General features: G+C 38.3%; 2 protein-coding genes across 4 annotated transcripts; one reads left to right on the forward strand and one right to left on the reverse strand.

Moving 5' to 3' along the window:
* Positions 1-3,969: 3,969 nt before the first annotated feature.
* Positions 3,970-10,076, reverse strand: si:ch211-107o10.3 (uncharacterized protein LOC407663 homolog). 2 transcript variants are annotated; one of them, XM_059349834.1, is made up of 7 exons: positions 9,825-10,076; positions 9,215-9,349; positions 8,943-9,134; positions 8,239-8,400; positions 7,955-8,071; positions 6,587-6,791; positions 3,970-4,549 (listed from the first exon to the last, which is right to left on the reverse strand). In XM_059349834.1, the coding sequence occupies exons 1-7, from the start codon at positions 9,898-9,900 to the stop codon at positions 4,453-4,455; spliced, it is 984 nt and encodes a 327-aa protein (XP_059205817.1). In that variant the 5' UTR covers positions 9,901-10,076; the 3' UTR covers positions 3,970-4,452. The 2 variants fall into 2 exon arrangements, with proteins under 2 accessions (XP_059205817.1, XP_059205809.1); XM_059349826.1 differs by having other exon boundaries at positions 9,215-9,355; positions 9,825-10,075.
* A 2,002-nt stretch (positions 10,077-12,078) lies between these two features.
* LOC131984855 (isocitrate dehydrogenase [NADP], mitochondrial-like) lies at positions 12,079-24,275 on the forward strand. 2 transcript variants are annotated; one of them, XM_059349854.1, is made up of 14 exons: positions 12,079-12,453; positions 12,785-13,030; positions 13,902-13,922; positions 17,444-17,576; positions 18,518-18,609; positions 18,882-19,047; positions 19,612-19,772; positions 20,871-21,014; positions 21,336-21,472; positions 21,614-21,765; positions 21,942-22,054; positions 23,389-23,486; positions 23,583-23,675; positions 23,790-24,275. In XM_059349854.1, the coding sequence occupies exons 1-14, from the start codon at positions 12,307-12,309 to the stop codon at positions 23,872-23,874; spliced, it is 1,788 nt and encodes a 595-aa protein (XP_059205837.1). In that variant the 5' UTR covers positions 12,079-12,306; the 3' UTR covers positions 23,875-24,275. The 2 variants fall into 2 exon arrangements, with proteins under 2 accessions (XP_059205837.1, XP_059205829.1); XM_059349846.1 differs by lacking the exons at positions 13,902-13,922; positions 17,444-17,576; positions 18,518-18,609; ... (7 more) ...; positions 23,583-23,675; positions 23,790-24,275 and adding an exon at positions 14,322-15,366 and having other exon boundaries at positions 12,087-12,453.
* The last annotated feature ends 1,217 nt before the right edge of the window (positions 24,276-25,492 follow it).

A 25,492-nucleotide genomic window follows, 5' to 3' on the forward strand; every position in this document is an offset into this window, starting at 1 on the left:
TTTGAGGACGTAGAAAAATAATGAAAACAATGTTGAGTATGTCTCTGAGCTGTTAACGGGGCCTCAAGGACCCTATGAGGAAGATATGGGTTGAAAACAAGTATAGAGTGTGGTCAAAATGATCAAAGCACTTTATTACAGTATGTAGAGGTGATTCTTATTGTGAGGACACAAACTGGGTCTGTTTCTAAGTTCAGCTAGGTCAGCTACAGCACTACAGGTAAGTGACTGGCGACACAGAGGAGCTTAGTCACTGTGGCTACACTGATTCAGCTCAACACAAGCACAGACTCGTCTAAAGGCAATCACGGCATGGGCTGCTGTGCTCTGCTCTGCTTTAGGCCCATGAATCCTGCAAACCTGCATTCCCGCACCTGCCTGAGGCGCACACAGTTCGCTTCTGTACTCTGAGAGAGAGAAATTGAAAGAGGGGAGAGATGGAAGGATCCGCTGCAAGATGAAGACATACAGAAAATGGCTAAAAAGAGAGAGAAGTCTGCATTCCAGAGTGGGCACAGACAGCACAACTCTCCTCTTCACACACATTCTCGTTATGGCTTTATGATCTCCAGAGGGAGAGAACAGATGATCTGATGTTCTCTGCTGGGGGGGAAACGGTGCATGCCACTGCCTGCACCTGTAACGCCAACAGACTCCACGTATCAGGGTGTATAATGAAGATAAAATACTATGCAATATTTAGAAACATGCTCACTATATTGCGCTTATGAGTTGTAATGTGTTTACACTCCAAAGAGCCTTTGAGGCACAAAGGAAGCCTTTACTGTCCTGCACTCTGAAATTGGTGACATCCATGTATTTTGTAAGCACAGTATGACCTAAAACCTTAGTATTGCTTTCAAGTTTCATTATAACTTGAAAGGAAGTGGCATACTTTGAGAAAGAATTGCAGTTTCACAGAGCATGGGTATAAAATCACTTATTTGTGCGATTGAAACAGGAGCTATTTCCTTCTCCCTCTGCGTGGGCCCCATGAGGAGGAAAGGGGAGAGCGAGTGGTCAACAGAGGTCTTTCTAGGAGCAGCTGAATACCAGAGGAGCTGACAGGTATGTACATATTGGAATGTGCTTCTCAGCCACACCTGTGGGGGAACACACCCGCCAAGCCTGGCCTCTCTCATCCCACTGGCTGATCTCCCTGTGATTGACAACTGGAAGAACTATTTGGCTCCAGTCCACAAGAGCCAGGGGGCAGGTATGGTGAGTTCTGAATGTGAACCAATGGCAGCAGAGAAATCCCTCAGAGCCAGGCGGGGCTGCAGTGAAATAAAACTCATCAATGGGGTGTGTCTCAAAAGTTTGTCAGCAGTCAAACAGTGAGGGGCCACTTCTGCAGGATCCCACTCTGAGTCTTAACTAGTTCCTTGCTGCGTGAGGATCTGAGCGCTTTGCAGCTGGCAGAGAAGGTAGAAAAAGACAGAGAGCGCCTTTTTTTTTTTTTTTTTCAAGTTTGCCTCCTCTGCGGCTGTATGATGGAAGTGAAACATCTGCTCCGAACTTCAGAACAGCTCTCTTAGGATCAGGACTTCGAGGGAAGGGATGGCAGCATCCCGCTGTCCATGGATGGGGACTTTTTTAAAACCTCTCAGGACTAACTTTATGTCCTTTAACAATAGGTCCTTCTTCACAGTGTGATAGAGATTTACCAGCTGTTGTGGTACTGTGGTCGCTCACATCTCCTTATCACTTTTCCAGCCCAGCTATAGATTCTGTATCCGTTGGACGGAGAACTGATAAGGGCATGTGCATGACATTACCTACAGATACTGCAGAGACCACATCTGAGTCAGAGAGCCAGAGGGGTAAATCAGTCACTCAGTTCATAATTGGTGAGCATGTTGAAGGCTTTTATTAGGCTTTGTGCTTCCGTTGTTTGCTTCTGCTACAAATTAATTTCAAGAGGGATGACTAAAACTGTAATTTATTGCTTTTTAATAAGGGCTGTTAATAAAATAAGAGCTTCATGTCATGCACTTTAAAATGTGAACTTTGTAAGTGGTGAATAGGAATTTAAAGTAAGGGGTTTGTGCAGGTTCATATGTATCAATACTAACATTTAGATTGCATTGTAATCTATTTTATGATTTGTAATTAATTACCTGATCTCAAGGTTTTTAAAACTTTTTTTTTTAGAAGATTTAGTGCTGGATGCTTTTCAGTCCTTGAATGTACTCTACGACAGTTCACCCCTCAAACAAACAAAGTACATATTTTTCTACTTAGCTGTAATGCTTTTTGATTCATTAAGACTGTTTTGGTGTGAATTGCTGATTGCTAATAGAAAGAAAATAGTTCGTCCATACAAATTCTCATACTGTCTGTGGTAAACTATATCTTTGCAGCCGATATCTCCAACACTGCAACTCACACCAAAACAGTCTGGATTGGAAAAAAGCACTTCAGGTGAGAGGATAAAATACATATTTTCAAATTTTGGCGTGAACTGTCCCTTTAAATGAGACATAGCTTCTCTTTGGCACACCTGGTTTTTGTGTCACATTGCCCAGAAATATGACAGAAAGCAACAACCGTTGTCAGGTGCGGCTTCAGTCAGGATTATGTGCTAGTTGGTAAAACCAGTGTTAATTATAAGCAGTAAAACTAAACAATGACATCCAGCTATGTTCAGTTTATAATTTACTTTAATACTCCCAAAAATGACATACATTTAGAAAGCAGCAGACTTAAAGTGAACTTTGACACCCTGACATGATTCAGCATGACTGATATAACATATCCATTTAAACTTTACCAAACTCAGGATGATGCACCTGGTGAACTGGAGTATAAAAATTAGGTGAGTAATTTATGAAGCAGGCCAACATACTGTTGTTCTTTTTCACACCCACAAACAAGCAGCTTTGACATTTCTGTTGTTAATTACAGCTCACTGAATGGAGAGTTTTTACACAGAATTTATCTCATACTTGACATTCTGTGCAAGAATAAGCATGTTGATGCAAAAAGATGGATCATTAAACTGGGAGATAATGACTGAGAGCTGGAAAACGGGTGTATGAAAATTCTTAGGAAGTGATAAGAAAATCATATGAAACATGATATCTTACAATCTAAGTTGTTGATTCATAGGGAAAATCACCTGAGTTACTATGACTACATCCCTTTTTTTATCATTTATATTTTCATATGGCTAATTTATAAGAGCTCTGGGTAAAACTCTTTAACTCTTTAGACTGCCATTACAAATATCTCAACATGCATTACTGCTCTCAAACGCTTTTCAATACATCATCATCTTTAAATGTGCTGATAACCTGGCATAGAGTTTCAATTTGTTTCCGCAACTTAAGCTGTGACTCTAAAAGACTTTGTTACAATTGTTGTGGATATTTTGTTCTCATTTAGAGCCATAAATGTATATAAAAGAGGCTTAGTTAATGCATCTGTTATTTTTTAATAACAACAAAACACAACCAAAAAATACATTACTTTTAATCAGAAATGTATTGCCAAAAAGTATGACAGTGCTCACGGTTCCCTGTTGTACATTTGTTTTTAAAAGTAAGTTCAGCTAACAAAGGTGGAGTTCTCACATCAAAGAATAAAATAAAGCAGCCTACCATCCACAAAAAGCATCCACACACACACACACAAACACCCAGGAGGGCACACAGAAAGCTGACGAGTCTTCTGGATCTACTGGCGGTTTCCTAACGGCTCTCTGGCCCTGAGGCGTCCACTCCCTCTCTACACCTGGTGGAGGATCTTCTCTCCCCTCACGTGCAAAAATCTCTTCACCTCTGCTAACACATGCGGTCACTCCAACACAGTCTGCATCTTCAACCTGCTTGCAAATAGCCCGTCATCTGGTAGTTCTGAGGAAAATGTACTATTGCTTTACATGTTTCAGTGAATTTTCTGCAATGAAGTTGATACAGAGTGATGCAATCAGTTCATTGTATGTTGGTAATTGTTTTTGTTCGATGCCATGAATAAAAGCCACAGTTTGAAGTCTTGAAGTGTCTTGGAATTCTCAGAACAAATCATATTGGAGCCTGTCTGTCCATAAACATGTTCTTATTCCAAATAAAAAACAAAGTAAATGTAAAAATGTAGTGCGAAATATAATCAACCAAAACGGTCAATAAAAAGCTAGTATTGCCTCATTCTGATAAAAATATAGCAGCATATTACGGATATATTATAAAGCATGAATAATAATGCAGAATCTGCATAATATAAAGCAATACACACAAGTATAATAATCAATCAAATTAGATTACAGTAGTGCAAACTTTTGTACTTATTTCAGGTCTAAAAGATCTCAAAATAGTTCATTTTTGATGCAATGCCCTTACAGATGCACCATAGATAATTAACTCATTTGGCGTGATTGTTTCATGATTGATTATCAAGGCAGCCGGCTCCAGCAGGAGGAGCAGCTGATGAAAGCAGGGGAGGTTGTCGTGTTTAGGCCAGGCCAACCATGGAAGCACTGATGTCCCACAGTTTCTTGGCTGCTTCATCATCCAGGGCGTTTGGTGCTGGTGATTTTGGAGCACAGTCACTGTAAAATAAGAGAAGATTACTCAGGTGATTGGGTGATATGATCATATGATAAATACCATGCTATGGTAGAAATGTGTCCCACATTCCCACATTTAGTTTCATGATTCTCATGTGATCACAAAAATCCAGCAGCCTTGCAAAGTAATGTGATTTGGGCAGATATGGGGAAGAGAAAGTGAAGTTGAAGATAGAGGGATGAGGCATCCTGTCACAGTAGATAGATGATATTGACTATAAGGGGGTTCTCAGCAGTTTACAGAAAAGAAGTGTTCACCATCCAATCACCGGAAAAATACAATTACTGCAGAATTCTCCAAAATGTCAAAATATTTTGAAGCCAAATCACAGCATGGATTTTTCTATGGTTTTCCTTAATATTTTTGATGTCTTAATGTGGTGTTTATTTTTAATCATTTTAATCAATCCTTGAGTAAGAACAAAAGGTAAAATTAAGCACCAAATCTGTAACAAATTTATGAGACATAATTGAGCATCGGAATGGCTTTCATATATTCATATCATATTGTTCTACACCATTATACAATTCCTTTTTTTAATTAATTATCATTAAAGGGGAACACGTGTAAACAAGAAAAATAGAAAAATATTGTATCATGATATATAAATGACTTACTATCATATAAAGTTAAACATATCGCCGACCCTGACAAGCATGTATTTATAATCTAATCTGATGTAGCACAACTGCTGATGGTTCAGCAGAAGTTTGTTAAATAAACCTTACTTAATCATTATCCGTTCAATGGACAGAGAAAAAACATGTGAAGCAGGATGGATTCCAGACAACTGCAAATATTAACTCAGTTACGGCTTCTTGTCACAGTCCAGTGTCTTTTTTGCAGGCGTACAAATATTTTAGTGGAACATTCACGGTCACCCTTAACTTTGGAATAAAATATTTTTTAGCACTTTCCGTGAAATGATTGTGACAATGTGATTTATTCTTGACAGATAAAGTGTATATCTTCTCAAAAATTCATAAATCAATATCTTCCAAACATATCACAATGAAAATGAAACCACAATTAACAGAGGATTGTGTCTGAAAACAAAATTATTCCAACTTTATGGGCGATTGTGTATATAGCATTATTTATCTGTCATTACAAACGGACTGGCTGTGACCAATGCTCAGTCCTTATCGCTCAGTCTTCAGCTCGTTACTCAGTTTTCTTAAACAATATATGGGCTTTTCTTTGCTTTCACTGAAATAACCATATTAAATGTGATTAAACTTCCACGGAAAAGGAGCGGATGTGTGTTTTCTTCTACACAATATGGGAAAGATTGCGTGATTGAGCAAGCCAAAATCAGAGGAGCTAACAACACACAATCATCAAGGTTTACCTGGATTAAAGCTACATATTTCATCTGCAACTTTTAAACTTAGCACTCTTAATCCAACGTGCCGCAGCCTGTGTGCTCATGACTAGGCAAAGCAGCTATTTAATGTTTATTTTTTCCTAGAAACAGAGGCACAATACTCGTCAACTTCTCTGCTGTCACATCTCTCGCTTTCTCACTGAGTGAGGGAGCAGCTCATTATGTAAATAAATCATTTCAAATAATCCAATTAGCGAGTGGCACACAAAAGCTCTGTGCAAACATTTACCAGATTGTCAGTGGCTAACTAGCCAGTGCTAGTTGATTTACCATTACATTTCCTTTTAACATCGTTTCACGAAATGCTTCCACAATGGCAATTATACAGATTTTCAGTCCATTTTATTTTTAGGTTTTATATTATTACCAAGCTGATAAAAGTAAAGGACCGTGAGTGAAAAAAGCCTGTCATTACTTTTCAGCAGTAATTTGCTTTTTGAGCTAAGACGGCACCCGTACCCACTATGTCCAGTCACTATGAATATACATCAATCACAGCTCATTACCACCACCTATTGGCATAACGAGAGCATTACATGACTACGAAGCTGGTTCTGGTTTTGTCCTCTAAAGTTGAAATTCTATTTATATTTACACTGATCTACACATGGCCTCTCTGTCGTGTACTTGCCTGTAGTAGAGGCCACTGACGTCAGCCTGGCTCTCGTCCACAGCGCAGTAGATGGTGGTCTGAGCTCCTTCCCTGGGAGTTTTCATGAAAAGCGTGATCGGCCTGAGTAAGATCTTCTGCCACAGAGCCAAAGTAGGGAACATGTGGCGGCCTAACTCAGTGCAGATGACCCCAGGGTGAAGACTGTACACTGTCACACCAGTATCTAATAAAAAGGAGAGAGATCATAGTAGACAAATGTGTCAGATGGTGTGAGAAAGCCCTTTTAATGTATACAAGACAAAGGAATTACTTTGGATTTTATAAAGAAAAAAGAAGAGAGGCCAACCCCATTCTGATTAAAGGACAAGTGGATGAGGTGGTCCACTCATACAAATACCCGGGTGTTCATGTGGTTAACAGGCTTGACTGGAAGTTCATTAAACGTCATAACAGGGATAAAAATCAACCATCACAGGACAGAGAACCAGTAGGAAGCTTAGGGGTGTGCAAAAGCGGCTGTTATTGCCAAAATGCTCCAATGAAGGCTTTTCATTGAACACTGTGGACACAGGTCCTTTTCACAACTCATTCACTCATTGTTTGTGATAATTGTTGTGTTTATTGTCGGCATACCATTACCTTATGTATTTGTGATCTTCTACTTTAACATATTGACTGTATGTTTGTCTCTTAGTAGCCATGTTTCCATTAAAGTCAAATCGAATTTTGAAGCAAAATTTTGAAATTAAAGAAAATGTGAATTATGGGCGTTTCCATTAACTGGTTAGCTCGAATAAAATAAACTGCATAATTGTACTTTGGTCAGAAGATGGCAGTGTAATGTATTGCTGTAGGCTAATCCATCAGTAAATAGTAGAAGAAGAGATTGAGCAAGAGATAAAAATAATAATAAATAGGTTGCTAATAGAAAATATGTCTTCAGGAATAAGATTAAATTGGGAAACTTATAGTTGTTCTTTCATGTCAGAGCGGAAACAGCCGATCGGTCATTAATTAAATGTTTGACACATCAAAATCGATTCATAAAAAGTGTTACCATCTCTTGTTTGGCGCATTAACTTTTTTTAGAAAAAGACCAAAACCACATCAAGCGAGCATAAAAACTTTTATGCTCATTTTGCATCAAGCTTTTCTCATGAGAATCACATTAATATTTGTTGATGGAAACACGGCTACTGACTCTCTATTGTTGAATCGTGTACTTCCTGTCAATGACTGCCTGGTGGTATCTATGTTTATCGCATTTCTGTCTATTGTACTTAAGAAAGTAACCTTCCCAACACCAATAAGCAATTCATGTAAATGTAAGAAATGAATGTGAGGTGAACGTTGTGTTAATGTGATGCAGTGTGCATTGAACATCACCTTTTAGTCTTGAAGCCAGTTCTCTGCAGAAGAGCACATTGGCCAGTTTGCTTTGCCGGTAGCTCTTCATACGATGGTAGTCTTTATCCAAGTTTATGTCATCAAACTCCATACGGCCTGCAAGAAACAATCCAGTGCAGTCTTTAAATATAAATTACATTTTAAATACCTAAACAATCCTAAAAAGTTTTATATGTCATAACTGTACAGAGTTTAATATGAGTTTTAGTGAAATAAAATATCAGATGTAGATTTGATTGACTGAAATTACCAAATGTCTTTACCTTTCTCGTGTGCAAGGCTGGAGACGATGACAACGCGACTTGGAGTTGACTTCTTCAGCAGGTCCAGAAGACAGTTGGTGAGGAGAAAATGTCCCAGGTGGTTGACACCAAACTGCATCTCAAAGCCATCCTCAGTCTTCCACTTAGGACACATCATGATTCCTAGAAATCAACAAATGCATTCAATCTAATAAATAACCTCTTGGTCCACCAGCTGTTACCCCAAGTTGAGCTTACCTTTTGGACAAGGGTCAGTCGAATACATACAGCCGCTACAAATTTAAACTGTCAATATGAAACATAAATAAACACTTTCATTCAACTACATTTTTATTTTGATTGTTGAATCTATGATGTGATATTTAAGTGCTCCAATATGGACGAGTCCTCAACATGCCTTTATGTCACAAGATCTGCTTTTACTTATACACGGTCGCTCATAAAGTTGGAATAAAATATTTTTTCATCACTTTCCATGAAATGATTATGACAATGTGATTTATTCTTGACAGATAAAGTGTATATCTTCTCAAAACTCTTCCAAACATATCAAAATGAAAATAAACAGAGGATTGTGCCTGAAAACAAAATGATTCCAACTTTATGGTCGACCGTGGCGTGTATATGTATGTATGTGGTTATTTCATCATTGTTCCTGCAGTAAAAATATGTTTACTGCTGCTAACTGAGTATGGAAGACCCACCTGCGTTGTTGATGAGGATGTCCAAACGTGTCTCACTCTCCTGAACATCTTTGGCCAGGTCCCTGACAGACTGCAGCGAGGACAGGTCCAGTTTCTTTACCACCACGTTGCCGTTCCCACTCTGCTGCCGGATCTCGTCAGCTGCAATGCGGGCCCTGGTCATGTCTCTGCAGGCTAGGATCACTCTGGCTCCTTCACAAGACGGTGGGAGTATTACTGTGTTAGAAGTCAAGGTTAAAGTAAATCCTTCAAACTTCAAGTGAGGGTCTCACCTCGCTTGGCCATATCCATGGCCGTCTCCTTCCCAATGCCAGTGTTGGCTCCAGTGATCAGGACTGTTTTTCCATCCAGCCTGACCTTGCTCCGACACACTCCCCCAGCCAGCCATCTGCGCAAGGCCAGTACGCCTGCTCCTGACACAAAAACAAAATGTTAACACTTTTAACAAAGTCTTTAGATCAATATAACATTTTGTTTAATATGCCTTGGTATGGGTATCTTTTATTTATTTATGTATGTGCACGTTCCTGGGAAATACGGCTTATTTTTACATTTATGACAGTACTAAAAGTATCTTTATATATATGAAAATACTTGACAACATCGATTCAAGTAGCTATTCTACTGACATTTCTAGATATTCACAAACTTAGCAGCAGCCAAAATGAAGGCCTCAGTCGTGTCGCAAAACTGTGATAATATGTGACACTAATTTCTGCCTGAATGATGAGTTACAGATAGAACTACCTACAGTCTTAGTAGTAAGGGTTTACTTCCTTTGCACCGATATTCAAGAATACGTAAAAAGGTACAAAACACAGCATAAACAATGTTCTTATTTTTCATTTAGCAGATCTCCTAATGATAAATATATTTATTTACCTGCAACAACAGCAACCGTGAGCCCGGTCGCATGTTTCTCCACAAAATCCTTAATTGCCTCCGCGTAGTTTTGCATATTTTTGCTTGTTAATAATTAACCAAGTTAAACAACTCTAGCTCCAGTAGAAATATTATCACAAAATTGAAGTCCGTTAAAAACTGTCCGTTAAGGATGCGACTCCGCAGTTCATTGGATAGAGTTTCATATGCTGTTAGACCGCAAAAATAAGTTTCTCCTTTCTCGATTTAGTAAAGACCTATTTTATACAGTCTATGGTAAAGACATTCCCTGTGCGGAACTTGGGGCGTGACATTCCCCGACTGGGATTTTCAGAATAAAAGTCTTTGTTTTCTAATGTTTACTCTGTTGTCAAAGCAAATGTTGTATGGAAAAGTTGCTGCTGTTTTGTTTCTGTCAGCAATTACAATTACATTTGCTGTTGATGTCAGACAATCTCACACAGGGTCTCTTACAGGCCCAAAGAGAGTAGAGCAGCCACACACACACACACACACACACACACACACACACACACACACACACACACACACAACTGACAGAACACACCCTGTTGTACAATGCAGCTCGCTGACTCACTATTCATTCATCTCACAGCAGTCCAGTGTTGACAATCCCTAAATGCCACGCCAGTAGTGTTTACTCCTACACTGAGGTTTTATTAAATCAAGGAATGATTCAGATAATTCTTAATATGGCAAGACTCACAGTATTATTTTAAACTTCTATATATTTTCATGCCTGTAACTTTTTTTTCATATAACATTTGAGGTGTGCTTCTCACTCACACGTTTATTTTCTTTTTTTTGTAATTCAAGTTTTATTTCTTTTATCCTTGATCTATGACAGTACAACATTTGACATTGTGAGACATTTTTGTACACATTACCTGTTGCATCAGTAGCATAGTAATACAAGTGTAAACAGAAACATTAATATGAAGGGACGTATCAATAACGACATAGCTAGGAAGAATGTCCATACAACAGATATTATATTATATTATTGGAAACATTTGAAGGAGGATGTTTAGTGTTCATGCCACAGGCTCCTCAGGCAGTGTAATATGAGTCCAGAGAATGTCCCAGATTGGTGCCTTATTTTTGTTTTTGTTGTTCATTCTGTTGAGCATTCATATGAGGCGGTTTTAATCATGGTGTTTGGCCACTCTTTCAGCTCTGGGCATTTAGGGGTTTTCCAGTGTTTAAATCTTGTCCTTGCAGCTGTTGTCACAAGTTTATTTTCATTATTTTCATTATTTTTCGTATTGACAGCACGATGGGGATGTGGGGGCTAAAAAAGATGTATGTTGAATATCTGTGATCAATATTCATTTCTTCAAATAAAAACATGTTAAAAAAATATGTCAAGACTGAAAAAATGAATTGACCTAAACAAAAATTTACTCAAGTAATCTACTGTAACCAAATACCTTATACATATAATGTATAAGGTATTATTACATACATGTATAAATACTTTGTTGTACTTCAGTATTTAAACTGCTTTGCTGCTTTATACTTCTACTCCACTACTGGTACAAATGTACTTTTTGACTTCACTACTATTATTGAACAATCCTTTACTGCATCAATACTGCATGAGGCTAACTTTTGTTTTTGTGTTTGATGCATTCAAAATTTTACTTGAGTAAAAGTAAATAAGTACTATCAAAATACACTTAAAATACCAAAATTAAGAGGATGTATTATGTAGTTTCCCATTTCAGAATTCACTTACTCATTTTAATCATTTTTATATACCATCGCATAGCTGCATCTGTAATTCTACATCTTAGTTTATTACTTGGGTTTTATTTTGTGTTGATAATTAGAATGGTCAAAGTTACCAGTAACTACAGTTGACAATAAATGTAGTAGATAAAAAGTTTAATATTTCCTGTGAAATGGAGTGGAAGTATAAAATAGCATAAAATGAAAATTCTCAAGTAAAGTACAGTAAGTACCTCAAATTTGAACTTAAGTTTAGTTACATTCTACCACTGCTCATAAATAAACTTTTGAAATTATAAAATTATATGTACCCCATTATGGTTATATTTCCTGAATCATGTGTCTTTAGTTTGATATTTGCTTTTTTTTTTTTTGAAAAAACAAAAATGCATAAGCTAGCTTTCTTTACAATATAGGGCATTTATTTTGAAAGCTGCACTTCCTGCTGCGGTGCTGTCATTGGTCTAGATCGCAGAGCAGCTGTACCACAGTAATTTGTCGCCTCGTGGCTGTAACTTGTTTAAAAATAGCTTGTCTGACATTTAGAGATCACCGTCTAACTTGTTTGACGATATTTAACGTTTGATAACATTGGCCTAATTTATTACCAAAAAATAAACAAACCTGCCCCGGAAGTGCTCCGTGCTCGTGCCACGTCAGAGCTACAAAAGTGTCCCCATCCCCACTCCACAGTCTGTGCAGCTTTCTGCGGGTACTTCTTGCTGTCACCATGCTGCTGAGCCTGGGACTGAGCTGTCTGCTGCTCAATGTGTTTGTGGTGTTTGGGACTGAGCTCACATTCGAGCTGCCTGACAACGACAAGCAATGTTTCTACGAGGAACTAGAGAAGGACGTGAAGTTTGACATAGACTTCCAAGTAAGTCACTCTGAACGCTTCATCACTTCCACTAATGTGTGTTTACAAGATGCTACCAACGTTATGTTTAGCAAGTGAACGAAACTGCAGATGAAACTCTCATGAATTTATTTACCTGTAGTTTTATACACCTAATTTAAGATGTATTGTTTGGTCAAAAGTTTGTCTTGCCAAAAGTTACCCTCCTAAATGGTTTGTATGACCAGTGTGAGCCAGTTCAGCATTGCACAATCCATATGTTACAACATTACGTGACAATGTAATAACTATTTATGTCATATTTTCTGTCATGCATACATGTATTTTATGTGTTTTTTTTCTCTTCTTTTAGGTAATTTCAGGAGGCAACTATGATGTGGACTGCTTTGTCACTGATCCTCAACAAAATGTCTTGTACAATGAGAAGAAGAAGCAGTATGACAGCTTCTCTCACACTACGGGTATGAAGGGAGTCTACAAGGTCTGCTTCAGCAATGAGTTCTCCACTTTTACACATAAAACGGTGTACCTGGAGTTCCGCCATGGAGATGAGGAACCTCTCATCCAGAGCATGACTGGAGTGACTGCACTGACTCAGGTAAGTCTGAGGAAAGCTTGAGGAGCAAAATGCTACAAAAGCTATCTCATGCAGTTGCAACACTTTAAAGAGCTGGACTGAGCGAGCCAGAGAACTCTTAAAAGGGCAGTGTGAAGGATTTAGGTGGATCTATCTGCAAAAATGCAATATAATATTCATGAATGTGTTTTAAATGGTGTTTTACCGGGCACAGCAATATGCAGCCCACTGTTCCTTGCATGGTGTGTTCACTTGTGTTTAAAAAAAAATTGTAATCTCATAATCACCTAAAATTTAAAAATGTTGTGTTTTTGTTGACTTAGAATGAGCCCTTCTTCCATGTGGAGTGGGTCCACAAATCCAACCTGTTGCACTGCCATTTTTCCACAGTAGCCTATAACAGACAAACCAGACACCTGCTCAAGAGAGGGCCCTTTGTGTTTTTACTTCACCTGAAGTAAAGAGGGGTTACCAAAGGTGTATTCAGTTTGTTGCAGTCTGCAACCTCACCACTAGATGTCCCTAAATCCCACACACTGCTTAAGTGTTCAGAAGACTACAAAATAAACTACATTTTGCCTTTAAGTTATGGCTAGGTATTTGTTTTTATCCTGTTGTCTTGCTGAGCATTTTGTTTTGTCTCCTTTTCTACCTTTTTAAACACTTGAAAATACATCCTGTTGGGTTGGCAAACACAAAACGTACAAGGAGAGAAAAAGAAAACTACAATCAAGTTCACAAGCTAAAATTAGTCAGATTAAAGAGACACTTAATTACTTCGTTGGCACCAGAGCTGGTCTTACTTTAACATAATATAAAACTGTATTTTCCCTGAGGCTAATTTTGTTGCAGCAGTTGCAATACAAAGTGAGAAGGGTACATTTATAAAGAGTACAACATAACAATTCTCATTGTGTACTGGAAATACTGTATTAGCCATGTCTAGAGCTTATTTGTTAGTGTTTAATGTATTCTCTTTGCCCACATTGCCTGAAACACCCAGATGTGTTAATACATGTGTTTTAGAGGGTCAGTCTGTTTTAGAAATGTCACCCATGATTATAGCTACTGCAGTTTTCATGTTTGACATCATTGCAGTTTATCAGATTACAGAATAGTGTGCATGCTATTCCATTTTGGCCATGTTAAGTCCTGAGACTTGAAACTCGAGGAAGTTGTGTGTCTGTGTTCAGGAGCAGTTTGAATAGTATAATTCAATGTTTGCATATGTGTGACCAACCTTCCACTGTACGTTTTGCCCTGGGCCGTTCCTGAGCTCTCCGTTAATTTATTCTGTTCTTTCTACTTTCAGCTGGAGTCATCTTGCGTCTCTATTCATGAGATTCTGAAGTCTGTGGCTGATTCGCAGACATGGTACAGGCTGAGGGAGGCCCACGACCGCACCAAAGCTGAGCATCTCCTGGACCGGGTGACTTACTGGTCCATTGGAGAAACCGTCCTGCTGTTTGTCATCGGCATCGGTCAGGTCATGCTGCTCAAAAGCTTCTTCAGTGAGAAGAAGGGCTCTGTGGCAGCAACCACCTAAAAGCCATGACGTGTCCTCAGAAAGACAGGTGGAGCCTCGTCAATGTGAACACATAAGTGCTTCATGAGATTAGCACACATCTTGTAGAGTTTTCAGCAAAACCTTTTTGTTAAAGGGATAGTTTTTATTTTTTACAGCCTACCAAGTGTCTGTCAGACTTGTGAATGCCTTTCATGTCTGTGTTTTGTTCATATTAACCTGTACTGAAAAGAAAAAAAACAAGCAACAGGTTATTTATTACATGTTTAATGTGCAACATAAACGGATTGAGTTTGATCTATATGTTAATGACACAGATTACTTTACAGTAAAACCCACATGGATTTTCATCTAGTTACCCATTTATTATGTAGGAATTTGTGGCACATCATTGTTTCTGGATTTTAGTTGTTCTTGTTTTAAATGTGTGTTATGTTTATTACCTTAATTTATGTGCAAAAAAATGTTATGAGGTGTAAGAGCTCCCTTATGTTCCTCGTGTCCTTGTATGTCTCATGCGCAGTGCCTTAAGAAATCTTTATTTTTAAAGTTTCCTATCAAGTTGAAAGTTTAATGTTTTATTTTGTCTATTACAAAACAGTCCTTCCTGGTGTTACTGATTGATGGGTTTCATTTTTCATTCTTATTTTTGACATTTGGGTGTGATTACAAGTCCATGTTATTTCATAAAGAGATATGTTTAATGGACATCTTCAAGTGACAAATGATGGCTTTTCTTTTCACCAAGAAAGCACGGAGTCCTGTTTGTTTACCTGCCTCTATTATGTGTGGAACCTGACAACAGATTTCAATAAAACTGGGTAGAAAGTCATTTTATGTGAAGATGCAAATCCAATTTCTTAACACTGCCACATTTTGATTTGTAAAAAACAAAACATGTTTTATTATTGATATAAGAAACCTAGATAATTGTGCAGCCATGGAAAAAAAAGCATTACAGGAGAAGATTTATTCTGTTTCTGTACGATCCCTTCCCTCTTTGTAGCATCTTTTACCATTAATTGTCAAGGACAAAAATGATACAGATTGGACAACACATTGCATTTTGTTATTGTGGGAAGCAGATGTGAGAGGAAAGCAGAAAGTATTCCACACTAATACTGTATAATAACTATAATAACAATGACAAATGACAGTGTTGGAACCCTGGTGGTTTACATCAGGTTTGCCAATAGGATATGGGAGTTTTTAACATGCAAGGAAGATTTATATCCCTGGATATGACATTTTCATTACATTGCCATTCCTCACAATAGTGTGGCGGGAACAAAGCCAAGTACATTTACTCAAGAACTTAAAAGTACAAGTACAAGAGACTTTCTATATCTGCCATTTCACATCTTAATGGAAATATAGGCTACTCCTTTCTACATTAAATTGATAATTTAAATTACAAATGACTTTGCATATTGATGATACAAAATTCATTCAACAAATTGGGATGCAATATTAAAGATTAAGATAAGACATGATTCATGCCCAGAGAGGGAATTTAACAGCTACCCAGCATGAATAAAGTCATTAAAATTAGCTCCGCCATAACCAGCTGAAATGTACAGTTAACATTCTGGGACATAAAACAAGTGGTTTTACTTTTGGTAGTGTACTTTAAGTGTATTTTGATGCTAATACTTTTGTAATTTTACTTAAGTTACATTTTGGACTGACACCATGACTTTTACTTTTAATGGGCTACTTTTAACCAATACAACTACAAACCCAAACACTTTAAATGTCCTAGAATCTCCCATATTCAGCTTTCTGCTTCACTTTAACTCATTAAGTCCCTCAGCAAGACTGTGTGACTGTGACAAGAAGTGACTTCTCCAAAATATGGGTGTGACTGGAAGCAGAAATGTGAAAAAGTAGCTAATTTCAAAAAGCTTCTTTTTTGTTACTAGGCTAAGTTTAAACCCATTTAACAATTCTAATCCGTTAATGTCCTGTATTGCATTTAATCTGTTTTGACCATATTTCCTGAACAAATTAATATAAAACTAAATATAAAGTAACAAAAATATCGCTGTGACCTATACGTCACTGGGTAGGATAGGATTATTTTTTGTTTAGATTTGGTCAAATGTACTTTAAATTGAACAGCAGAGCATATATTAATTCAAAAAAATTTAAAAAGTGAAATAATTGAGTGGCCTATTACCATTTTTATTATTGTGACAAATACGTCACATCAGGCTTTTAACCTAAAAATCGAACACCTGATGTGACGTATTTGTCACAATAATGTTCAATTTAAAGTACATTTGACCAAATCTAAACAAAAAATAATCCTATCCTACCCAGTCACTATTTTGATGTATGTTGTGGAGATGCAAAGAAAAAGGCAAATGTGTGTTTCTGTAAGCCGAAAAGGTTTATTTATTTATAGTTTATTTATTATAAAACAAGAAATATCATAAACATATATTCCATAAACCCAATGTAAGGTAGCCTATATGTCACATCATAGATCTTTGACATTTAGGGGGAGTTTTTTTTTTATTTTTTTTATTAAACATCAGAAATGTGTTCTATGTGTCCACTTGGTCTGTAGTATATCACCCATCATTTTCCTTCAAGGATAAATGGGCCTGGGTTCTTATGGGTTAACCAAAGTTTAGACTCCTTTTATGCCACCTGGACAGGCTGCTGTGTGAGGGAATGAAAAAGGGGAAGAGGAAAAAGTTGAAGTGAACTTGAATCAACAGTGTGTAGGCTTATTCTGATTGGCCCATAGTCGATTCCTCGGGCAAATCAGATTTAGTGTTTTATCCAAGCTGACGTGTTGGTGTTCACTACCGCCTACGTCACGGGTTTACCGGGCTCTACCTGCGTGTCGTTCATTCATAAGCAAAGACGATACGGTGTCGGTGTCCGTGTGCTAAAATCAGTTTCAAGTAAATATGGCGGGTTACCTTAAAGCTCTGACCACCGTGTCGAGAAGTGCAGCCGCTGCTCTGTCGCAGAACCCCGCAGCGCTCTCACCAGCCGCCGTCTGCCATCACAGACTGCAACAGAGGAACTGTAAGTCGACTAAAACTACAACAATATGACTCAAAATGTTTGACTGCACTAGGTTTACAGTAATAATGTCGTGAAGAGGCTGTTTAACATACAGTATGGAGTGTTTTAACAGTAGGTGTTAGTGTAAACCGGTATGAAGTTGGTGTTGCTCAATAGTTATCAGCCATCAATGAATCATACATACTTACATAATGTATAAAAACCGTCTTCATTTAGCACTAATATGTCAAAACTAGAGGCAGAACAGAAAGTTATTACATCATGGAAAACTTTAAGGTGTTTTTAAAAACGTTTTTATTATAAAGGTTTATTTCACTGAATACTGAATAAAATGTAAAGGATGGAGAAGCATTTTTTTTTTATAAACCTCTGACGTGAAAGTATTGAATAACATACTGTGCAAACACAAGCGTATGAAGTCAGTCTGCAATAGGAGCTGGTGCCAGCCTGTCCTGGCATGTGAGACAATGTGTGTCAGGTACAAAAAGGGGTTGGCGGGTAGTAACTGCTATCAAAGCAGTCCAATAATCCGAAGGTCACAGTGTCTGGCAGAGCCTCACTGTCTCAGTGAGAGTGAAACCTGTGTAATTAAGTAGTGAAATGATTGTAAAACCTAATGCAGGTGTGGCATCACATCAGACCGACAGGTGTCCCAGCTGAGCTGAATACATTAAAGGTAGTCATTTTAAACATGTTTAAACATGTTTTAAACAGAGTTTAAAGACTCTGCTGGGACAAAGCCAGACTGAACTCAAGGACCAGGAGGTGTACTGCAATGCAGTGGAATCACTGTAAAGCAATGACAACATGCAAATATGAGTGTTTGGGAAATAACCTCTGGCTAAAATATATAGATAAACAGCAAAGTGGCAGACTCAGTTAACAGCATTCGCCTGCAGGTGCAAACAACACAAGAGTTGATGTTACTGTACACTTTTCAGATGCCACAAGGCGCATCAAGGTGGACCAGCCTGTGGTGGAGATGGACGGAGATGAGATGACTCGCATCATATGGGAGTTTATCAAAGAGAAGGTAAACTGAGTTGTAACGGTTAACTGCCAGTGATTAACTTTCAATCAATCAATCAATCAAACTTTATTTATATAGCGCTTTTCATACATATAAATGCAACTCAAAGAGCTTTTTTTCACTGTATAAAGAAGCTGTAGGTCGCCTTTACTTTATGAGGAAATTTAAGGATGATTGTATTCAGAACCAGAACGAATTATAATCATCACAAACACTGCATGTTTATGTGTGTATTGTTGAGTCCTCATACTTATCACACATATTGATCTGTATAGCTCATCCTGCCCAATGTTGATGTTGAGCTGAAGTACTTTGACCTGGGTCTGCCCTACCGTGACCTGACATCAGACCAGGTCACCATAGACTCTGCTCTGGCAACAAATAAATACAACGTGGCTGTCAAGTGTGCCACCATCACCCCAGATGAGGAACGCGTTGAGGGTAAGTTTGACTCATTAAGTGCATTCCAATACTTGTACCACCATAATATTTAGAGTAAAAAAGATGTAATATGCCACAATACATATAATTTATTTGTGTCAAAATACCAGGATGTCCTTCTGCATCTGGTCACATTTTGCAATATGCAAGCCAGTATTTTGTTTTTTAGCTATTTTGAGCCACAATCTTCTGTGCAGCAGATATGAGCTAGACGGTCAAAGTTCAAGGTTCAATTATGATGTAGTGGTACATCGTATGTTGGTACATTGTATGTTTATTGCAAACAACAGTTCACACTTTGTAAGGGCTTCTGCGGTACATACTAAAAGCAAAAAGTTAACATATGTGCAGCATTGTCAAATGTTTTGCATTACAGCACATTTAATTTTCAATCAATATTTGCATTAATTATAATTCAGTTATTCATCAGTTATTTTTATATTCTTAATAATAAACTAATAAACTAATAATTTTGTGTTTTTTGTAAATTAGTTAATTCTGGAGACTTGCTTTGGGTCTTTAAATGGTCAAAGTTTACAAATATATCTTCTTTTCTTCTTCCAGAATTCAAGCTAAAGAAGATGTGGAAGAGTCCTAATGGAACCATCAGGAATATTTTGGGAGGGACTGTTTTCCGTGAGCCAATCCTGTGCAAAAACATTCCTCGTCTTGTTCCCGGTTGGACACTACCCATAACAATCGGCAGACATGCTTTTGGGGATCAGGTAAGAAATATGAATGTGTGGTTTGCCCTTCTCAAAGATGTTTTCAATCAATCTTGATGAATGGATTGATTCAAAGATCAACAATCCAATATCATAAGCCCCTTTTATAGTGCCGTCCCGCAAATGTCCAGATATATTGACGGAAAGATCTGTGCCGGCTTTTCACCTTAGAGCATTCATAGTGATCCCGCGAAGGCGTGATATTCGTGCCCTTTCAACATGCAGTCCAGCCTCACGGAACGAGGTGGAGGAGACCATAGTGATGCGTCAGAGCAGCAGCAGTGCTGTGCAGTAGCACAGTGCTAATAGGCTACACAGTTAGCTCTGTAGCAGTACAGTGTGTATGTGCTGCAGCAGGATGTGTTTACTTAGTGATATCCGTTTGTTTACAACAAGAATTGGACACTCTGTGCCCAGTTAGCAATGGCGGCCGTAGTGAACAGTGATTTGATGACTGTCTGACCAGTGGGAGGTGTGTTAGACGTCAGGCACGACGTCAAACATTCCTCCTTGCCGGGATGGCCCATTCATAGTGGTCCTGCTTCCAACAGTCCCTCCAATTTTCCACCTCTGTGACTACCTCTAGAGGCGGAAAATTGGTGGAATCACTTGATCCCGGCATCCCACTTCGGGCGTGTTCATAGTGCAGGCGAAACGTTACAGAGGCGTAAATGTCCCAGCATGAAACGGCACTATGAAAGGGGCTAATGATGCAAAGGGAAAAATATCAAGACATATCATCATCTTTAAGATTCTTATTATTTATTTTGAAATGTTCCCCTTTTCATTTATTCTTTTAATAAAAGGAATAGATAATTTTTCATTTAAATATCTGAAAGAGCTCAGTAATTAAACCGCCAAATCATGTTTAAGTTACTTTTTACAAGTTAGCTCCCAACTAGGATCATCAAGGCACCCCACCTCCGAGACAACTGATTGTATTAAATGGTTTTGGAAACAAACTGGTATCGTTGCAGACTTTGTGATATCCGCAAATGGTGTATTTATGTCCAAAGAATCAATATGATATTGTATTGGGAGGAAACTTTTTGTGACTTTAACCCCAATTCACAGCCAGGCTCATGTTTAATCCCACAGTACAGGGCCACAGACTTTGTTGTTGACCAGCCTGGCAAGTTCAAGATGGTGTTTGCCCCAGCTGATGGAAGCAAGCAGAAGGAGTGGGAGGTGTATGACTTCCCTGCAGGGGGCTGTGGGATGGGAATGTACAACACAGATGAGGTAAGAAATAATTAATATATTCATTTACATGAAATAAGATTTTTCTGTTTTTATGAATGCAATATTTGTGGAAAGTTAATCCTGTTCCTGTCCCTGTTTTCTTAAATAATATTAAGAGTCTTAAATTACATTTCTCAGTATTTAAAGTCATGAAATGTCTTTAAAAGTCTTAATTTTATTTATGGTAGGTCTAAAATTTGAACATGATACCTAGTGTTTCTCCACTGGATTCACTTATTTAGGTAAAGTTTTTCTTATTGTACAGTTCTGTAATAAGTTTTGTTTCAAATCTGGCCCTTATTATCATATTTCCTTTCACAGTCCATCAGTGGATTTGCTCACAGCTGCTTCCAGTACGCCATCCAGAAAAGGTGGCCTCTGTACATGAGCACCAAGAACACCATCCTCAAGGCCTACGACGGGCGCTTCAAAGACATTTTCGAGGAGATCTATGAGCAGTAAGATATTGAACACACAAGGATTCAGGCTAGCTGCACTGGAAAGAAAGAACTGTAACAGAATTTCATGGGTGAAACCAGTGTGGTGAACAATGTACTATGATTGGTTCTTTGAATGTAGCTGTCACTGTCTGTTTAAAGGAAGTACAAGCCAGAGTTTGACAAGCTGAAGATTTGGTATGAACACCGTCTCATTGATGACATGGTGGCCCAGGTCCTGAAGTCCTCTGGAGGATTTGTTTGGGCCTGTAAGAACTACGATGGAGACGTGCAGTCAGACATTCTGGCTCAGGGTTAGTGCACTTCAATCTGATGATGACGATGCAGCTGTGTTGTAACTCTGCCTACGCAGCGAAGGCCACACGTCCACAATGACACAATATTTACGTCTGAGTTACACTGCATGTCTTGTGTGTGGACTTATGTTTGTGTATTCAGATGACCTTGTGATGCTGTTTGTTGTGTCCAGGTTTTGGTTCTCTTGGTCTCATGACATCAGTGCTAGTGTGCCCTGATGGAAAGACTATTGAGGCAGAGGCCGCCCATGGCACCGTCACCAGGCACTACCGTGAACACCAGAGGGTAAGAGCCACCTGCTCACACTGCTGGGACTGTTCTTACTTCACAAGTAGGGGTGCACCGATTGCAATTTTCTGGCCGATCACCGATTTTTAAAAAGCCTGACCTGCCGATTCCGATTTTGGCCGATACAGATTTTTTTTATAACTCACAGCTGAACCTTCAATGTTTGAATTTTATTTTATTGAAAAACAATAACACAGCAGTATTTTTCTTTAACAAATAAAGGAAATCACAATGCCTGAGGTAGTTAATAAAATATTTAACTTAAAATAAATAGCGACAATTTACAGGACAAACTAACAAAAGAACTGCAACCATAAATAAAGTGTCCTGAGTTTTTGGTTTTGTTATAGTACAACATACATACAACTAGGGATGGGCATCGATTTTCGAATTGTCATTAAATAACAAGTTAGCTCCCAGAGGGGTTTAGAGACTCTGGAGGTGACGTATCGTTTTCACTGTCACTAACTGTGCACAACGTCAGCAGCTGAAAGCAGCATGGCTAATTAAGCACAGAGTCTCCGCTGACCATAAACATAGTGATTGTGAATTAACCGGCTTCGCTAACTGTGCACATAGTGTCCGGTGCTTGTTGTAAACAAACAGAGATCGCTAAGCGAATATTAATATTTATTTATTCTATTGCTTTATCTGTATTTAACTGCAAGTGTTGACAGAGTAATTGTGATTTCACTTAGTTTGAACTCTGTGTAAAAAGGAGGCTGATTATGTTGAAATGTAAGGTTTTTTTGACTGTTTGTGAATACATTTGTGATAAATTTTGGTCAATATAAGCTTTGTTGAATTTCAAGAGAGTTTACAACTCTTGTGCATCCTTTTAAATGGGAGGGCAATACTGTACCATTGACTTTAGACCAGGTTTTTGTTTATCAAGGATGTAATTGCTTTCTGCTGCCTCATGATATCGATGACCACACCTCTCTTTAAGACCAACACACCTATGGGAGCAAGTAGATTTGCTACCTACACAACATGGGCACTTGGTCTGAAACTAGCAATGACAGGCTGTCAGATAGTGCCCTATGTCATTTTTGATTTTTTTCCCTCTGTATTGCTATAGTGTTTTTTTTCCAGTGATCATGAACATTTCATTAACACTGGTAACCCATAAAAGGTTATGCTGCAAGTCCTTCAGAATAAAACAAACTAGACTCACCATTTTACACCTTTTTACTCAGAAAATCCATTTCATAAGTCCCTGGTGGAAGCAGCAGAGAAACTCATGTCTCCATCCACAGTACGGATCTGAATGAAAAGTGACCACAAGGCATGTTGAAGTCTCTAATCTTAACTGTGTCTTTGTTGTGTAGGGGAGACCAACCAGTACCAACCCCATCGCTAGCATCTTTGCTTGGACCCGAGGATTGGAGCACAGAGGCAAACTGGACGGAAATCCTGATTTGATAAAGTACTGTTATGTGATTGTTTAGTGTCACATACACATGAGACATGCCATATGTTTTAATCGTTTAATAATTTGTCATTGTGCATTGTTGCTCTCCAGGTTCTCCCAGACGTTAGAACAAGTGTGTGTGGCAACTGTGGAAAATGGAGTGATGACCAAGGACCTTGCAGGCTGCATCCACGGCCTGGCCAAGTAAGTTTACATTGTTAGATTACTCAGTCATGCAACCTGTGTAGTATGTCTTCTGATGTTTTAACGTGACGGCAGATTTAATAATTTATTACCCCCTGCACTGTGATCTTGCAGCTGCAAGCTAAATGAACATTATGTCAACACATTGGACTTCCTGGATGCGATCAAGACCAACTTGGACAAATCTCTGGGCAAATGAAGAGCAATCGGAAGACATGGTTGTAAATTCTCGACTGACAAACCCTGTTTTTTAACTCGTTTCTACCTTTTGTTTGTATGAATCTTTGTTTTTGAAGGAACCAAGTTTGCTATTTTCCGTGCCATTTTTTTTGTATTTGTATAGCTCACTGGCACACAACTGTGCTCATGTTCCTCAGCCTTTCCTGTTTCCAACCATCCACTTTTGTATTGCTCAATAAGTGATTGTACAGAATAAATTAATATGAATGCTAATGTTAACTTATAATGGCAATTTCAAATACATTTTAATTTAATTAGAAAGTATCTTCAGGGAACAGTTTGTACAAACAAGGACAAAAACAACTTGTTTTGCACTATTGTCATAAATATTAAAAAGCAATAGTGAAAATCACTCTGTAACATGCTGCTGCCTTTTTTGCTTGGTTGTCATTTTTGTTCTTATCTTCAGCAGCAACACCGTTCAGTGCTGTTAACCTAAACAGGAACCACAGAATCATTGTGGGTGTGGTGATATTATCTTTCACACTCTGTACTATGATCTTCATTAGTTAGTTATTCTTCTTTATATGTCAAGAAGAAGAGAAGCAGGTTTTTACCATTGCTGCAACTTAATGGCTATTTTCATTAATGTGCTGATGATGACATCTTAAAATGGTATTTTATTCAAACTAACTGTCCAAAAGTCCAAAGCTATTCAGTTTATTATAATATGTGACAAAGAAAAGCATCAAATTCTTACTTTTAAGAAGCACTCAAGCAGCACATTTGGCCTTTTCACTAAAAAACAACTACTTAACAATGATTGGATTATCAAACTGCTAGCTGATACATTTCCTGTCGCTTGACTAATTGATTAAGCTCTAGTGTTTGAGATATCATGAAGTATTGGTGTGTTGCAGTGATTAAACATTGGACCCTCTAGAGGAGCTCTAAGAATGATTAAGTAGTAAAGGAATGTGCAGTGCTGTAGCCAGAGACATAACCTCTGGTGTTGAACCAGTGTGAATCCTTCTCTCCTCCAGAGGGCGCTGCAGAGGTTCCCTCACGGGCTCCAGCCAACTGGCAAATCCAGATGTTGCAGTCAGAAGCACTACTAGTAAATGCCATCTGTGTGCAGTTTCGTTTTACATTTTAATTTCATGCACTTGCACATATGAGCGTGTGTCCAGCAGTGCATTCATGCAGTGCTATAAGCTCATTCAGTACGTGTCAAATGCACCCTCCAGTGCATGACAGTGAGTGGTGTTTGCACCAGCAGGGGGCCAGATCTGATGGGAATTTTGGCAGAGCTCTTTGCTGTAGTGCCAACTACAGTATTACACCAGCAGATGTCGACATGGTCACAGTCAGCCGGCCACATATTGTACTGTGTATACAAGCTTTATTGTATCACTCTATAAGATGCTGTGGTTTAATCAGGGTTATTACACCTTTTCTAAAGTCAAATTCAGACACTTTTTAGGCATTTTAAAGATTTTTTCCAGCAACTTACACCTATGGTAGCTTACATATTAATATGGTAAACATAAAATTCACTGATTACTTAACTTCTGCATCACATTAAATTAAATGTTACTGTGCTACAAACCAGAGGATCTCAATCTTTTTTCAGCCAA

The sequence above is a fragment of the Centropristis striata genome, chromosome 2, assembly GCF_030273125.1.
Source record: "Centropristis striata isolate RG_2023a ecotype Rhode Island chromosome 2, C.striata_1.0, whole genome shotgun sequence".
NCBI classification, from domain to species: Eukaryota; Metazoa; Chordata; class Actinopteri; order Perciformes; family Serranidae; genus Centropristis; species Centropristis striata.

Excerpts from the sequence above, each read along its gene's own strand:
- LOC131984855 (XM_059349854.1), top strand. The coding sequence starts at position 12,307 with ATGCTGCTGAGCCTGGGACTGAGCTGTCTGCTGCTCAATGTGTTTGTG. Across the intron at positions 18,610-18,881 it reads GGGAGTTTATCAAAGAGAAG|CTCATCCTGCCCAATGTTGA; the intron begins GTAAACTGAGTT and ends TGATCTGTATAG. Across the intron at positions 21,766-21,941 it reads GTCAGACATTCTGGCTCAGG|GTTTTGGTTCTCTTGGTCTC; the intron begins GTTAGTGCACTT and ends TGTTGTGTCCAG.
- si:ch211-107o10.3 (XM_059349826.1), bottom strand. The coding sequence starts at position 9,900 with ATGCAAAACTACGCGGAGGCAATTAAGGATTTTGTGGAGAAACATGCG. Across the intron at positions 8,401-8,942 it reads CATCCTCATCAACAACGCAG|GAATCATGATGTGTCCTAAG; the intron begins GTGGGTCTTCCA and ends GTTGATTTCTAG. Across the intron at positions 4,550-6,586 it reads GTCAGTGGCCTCTACTACAG|TGACTGTGCTCCAAAATCAC; the intron begins GCAAGTACACGA and ends CTTATTTTACAG.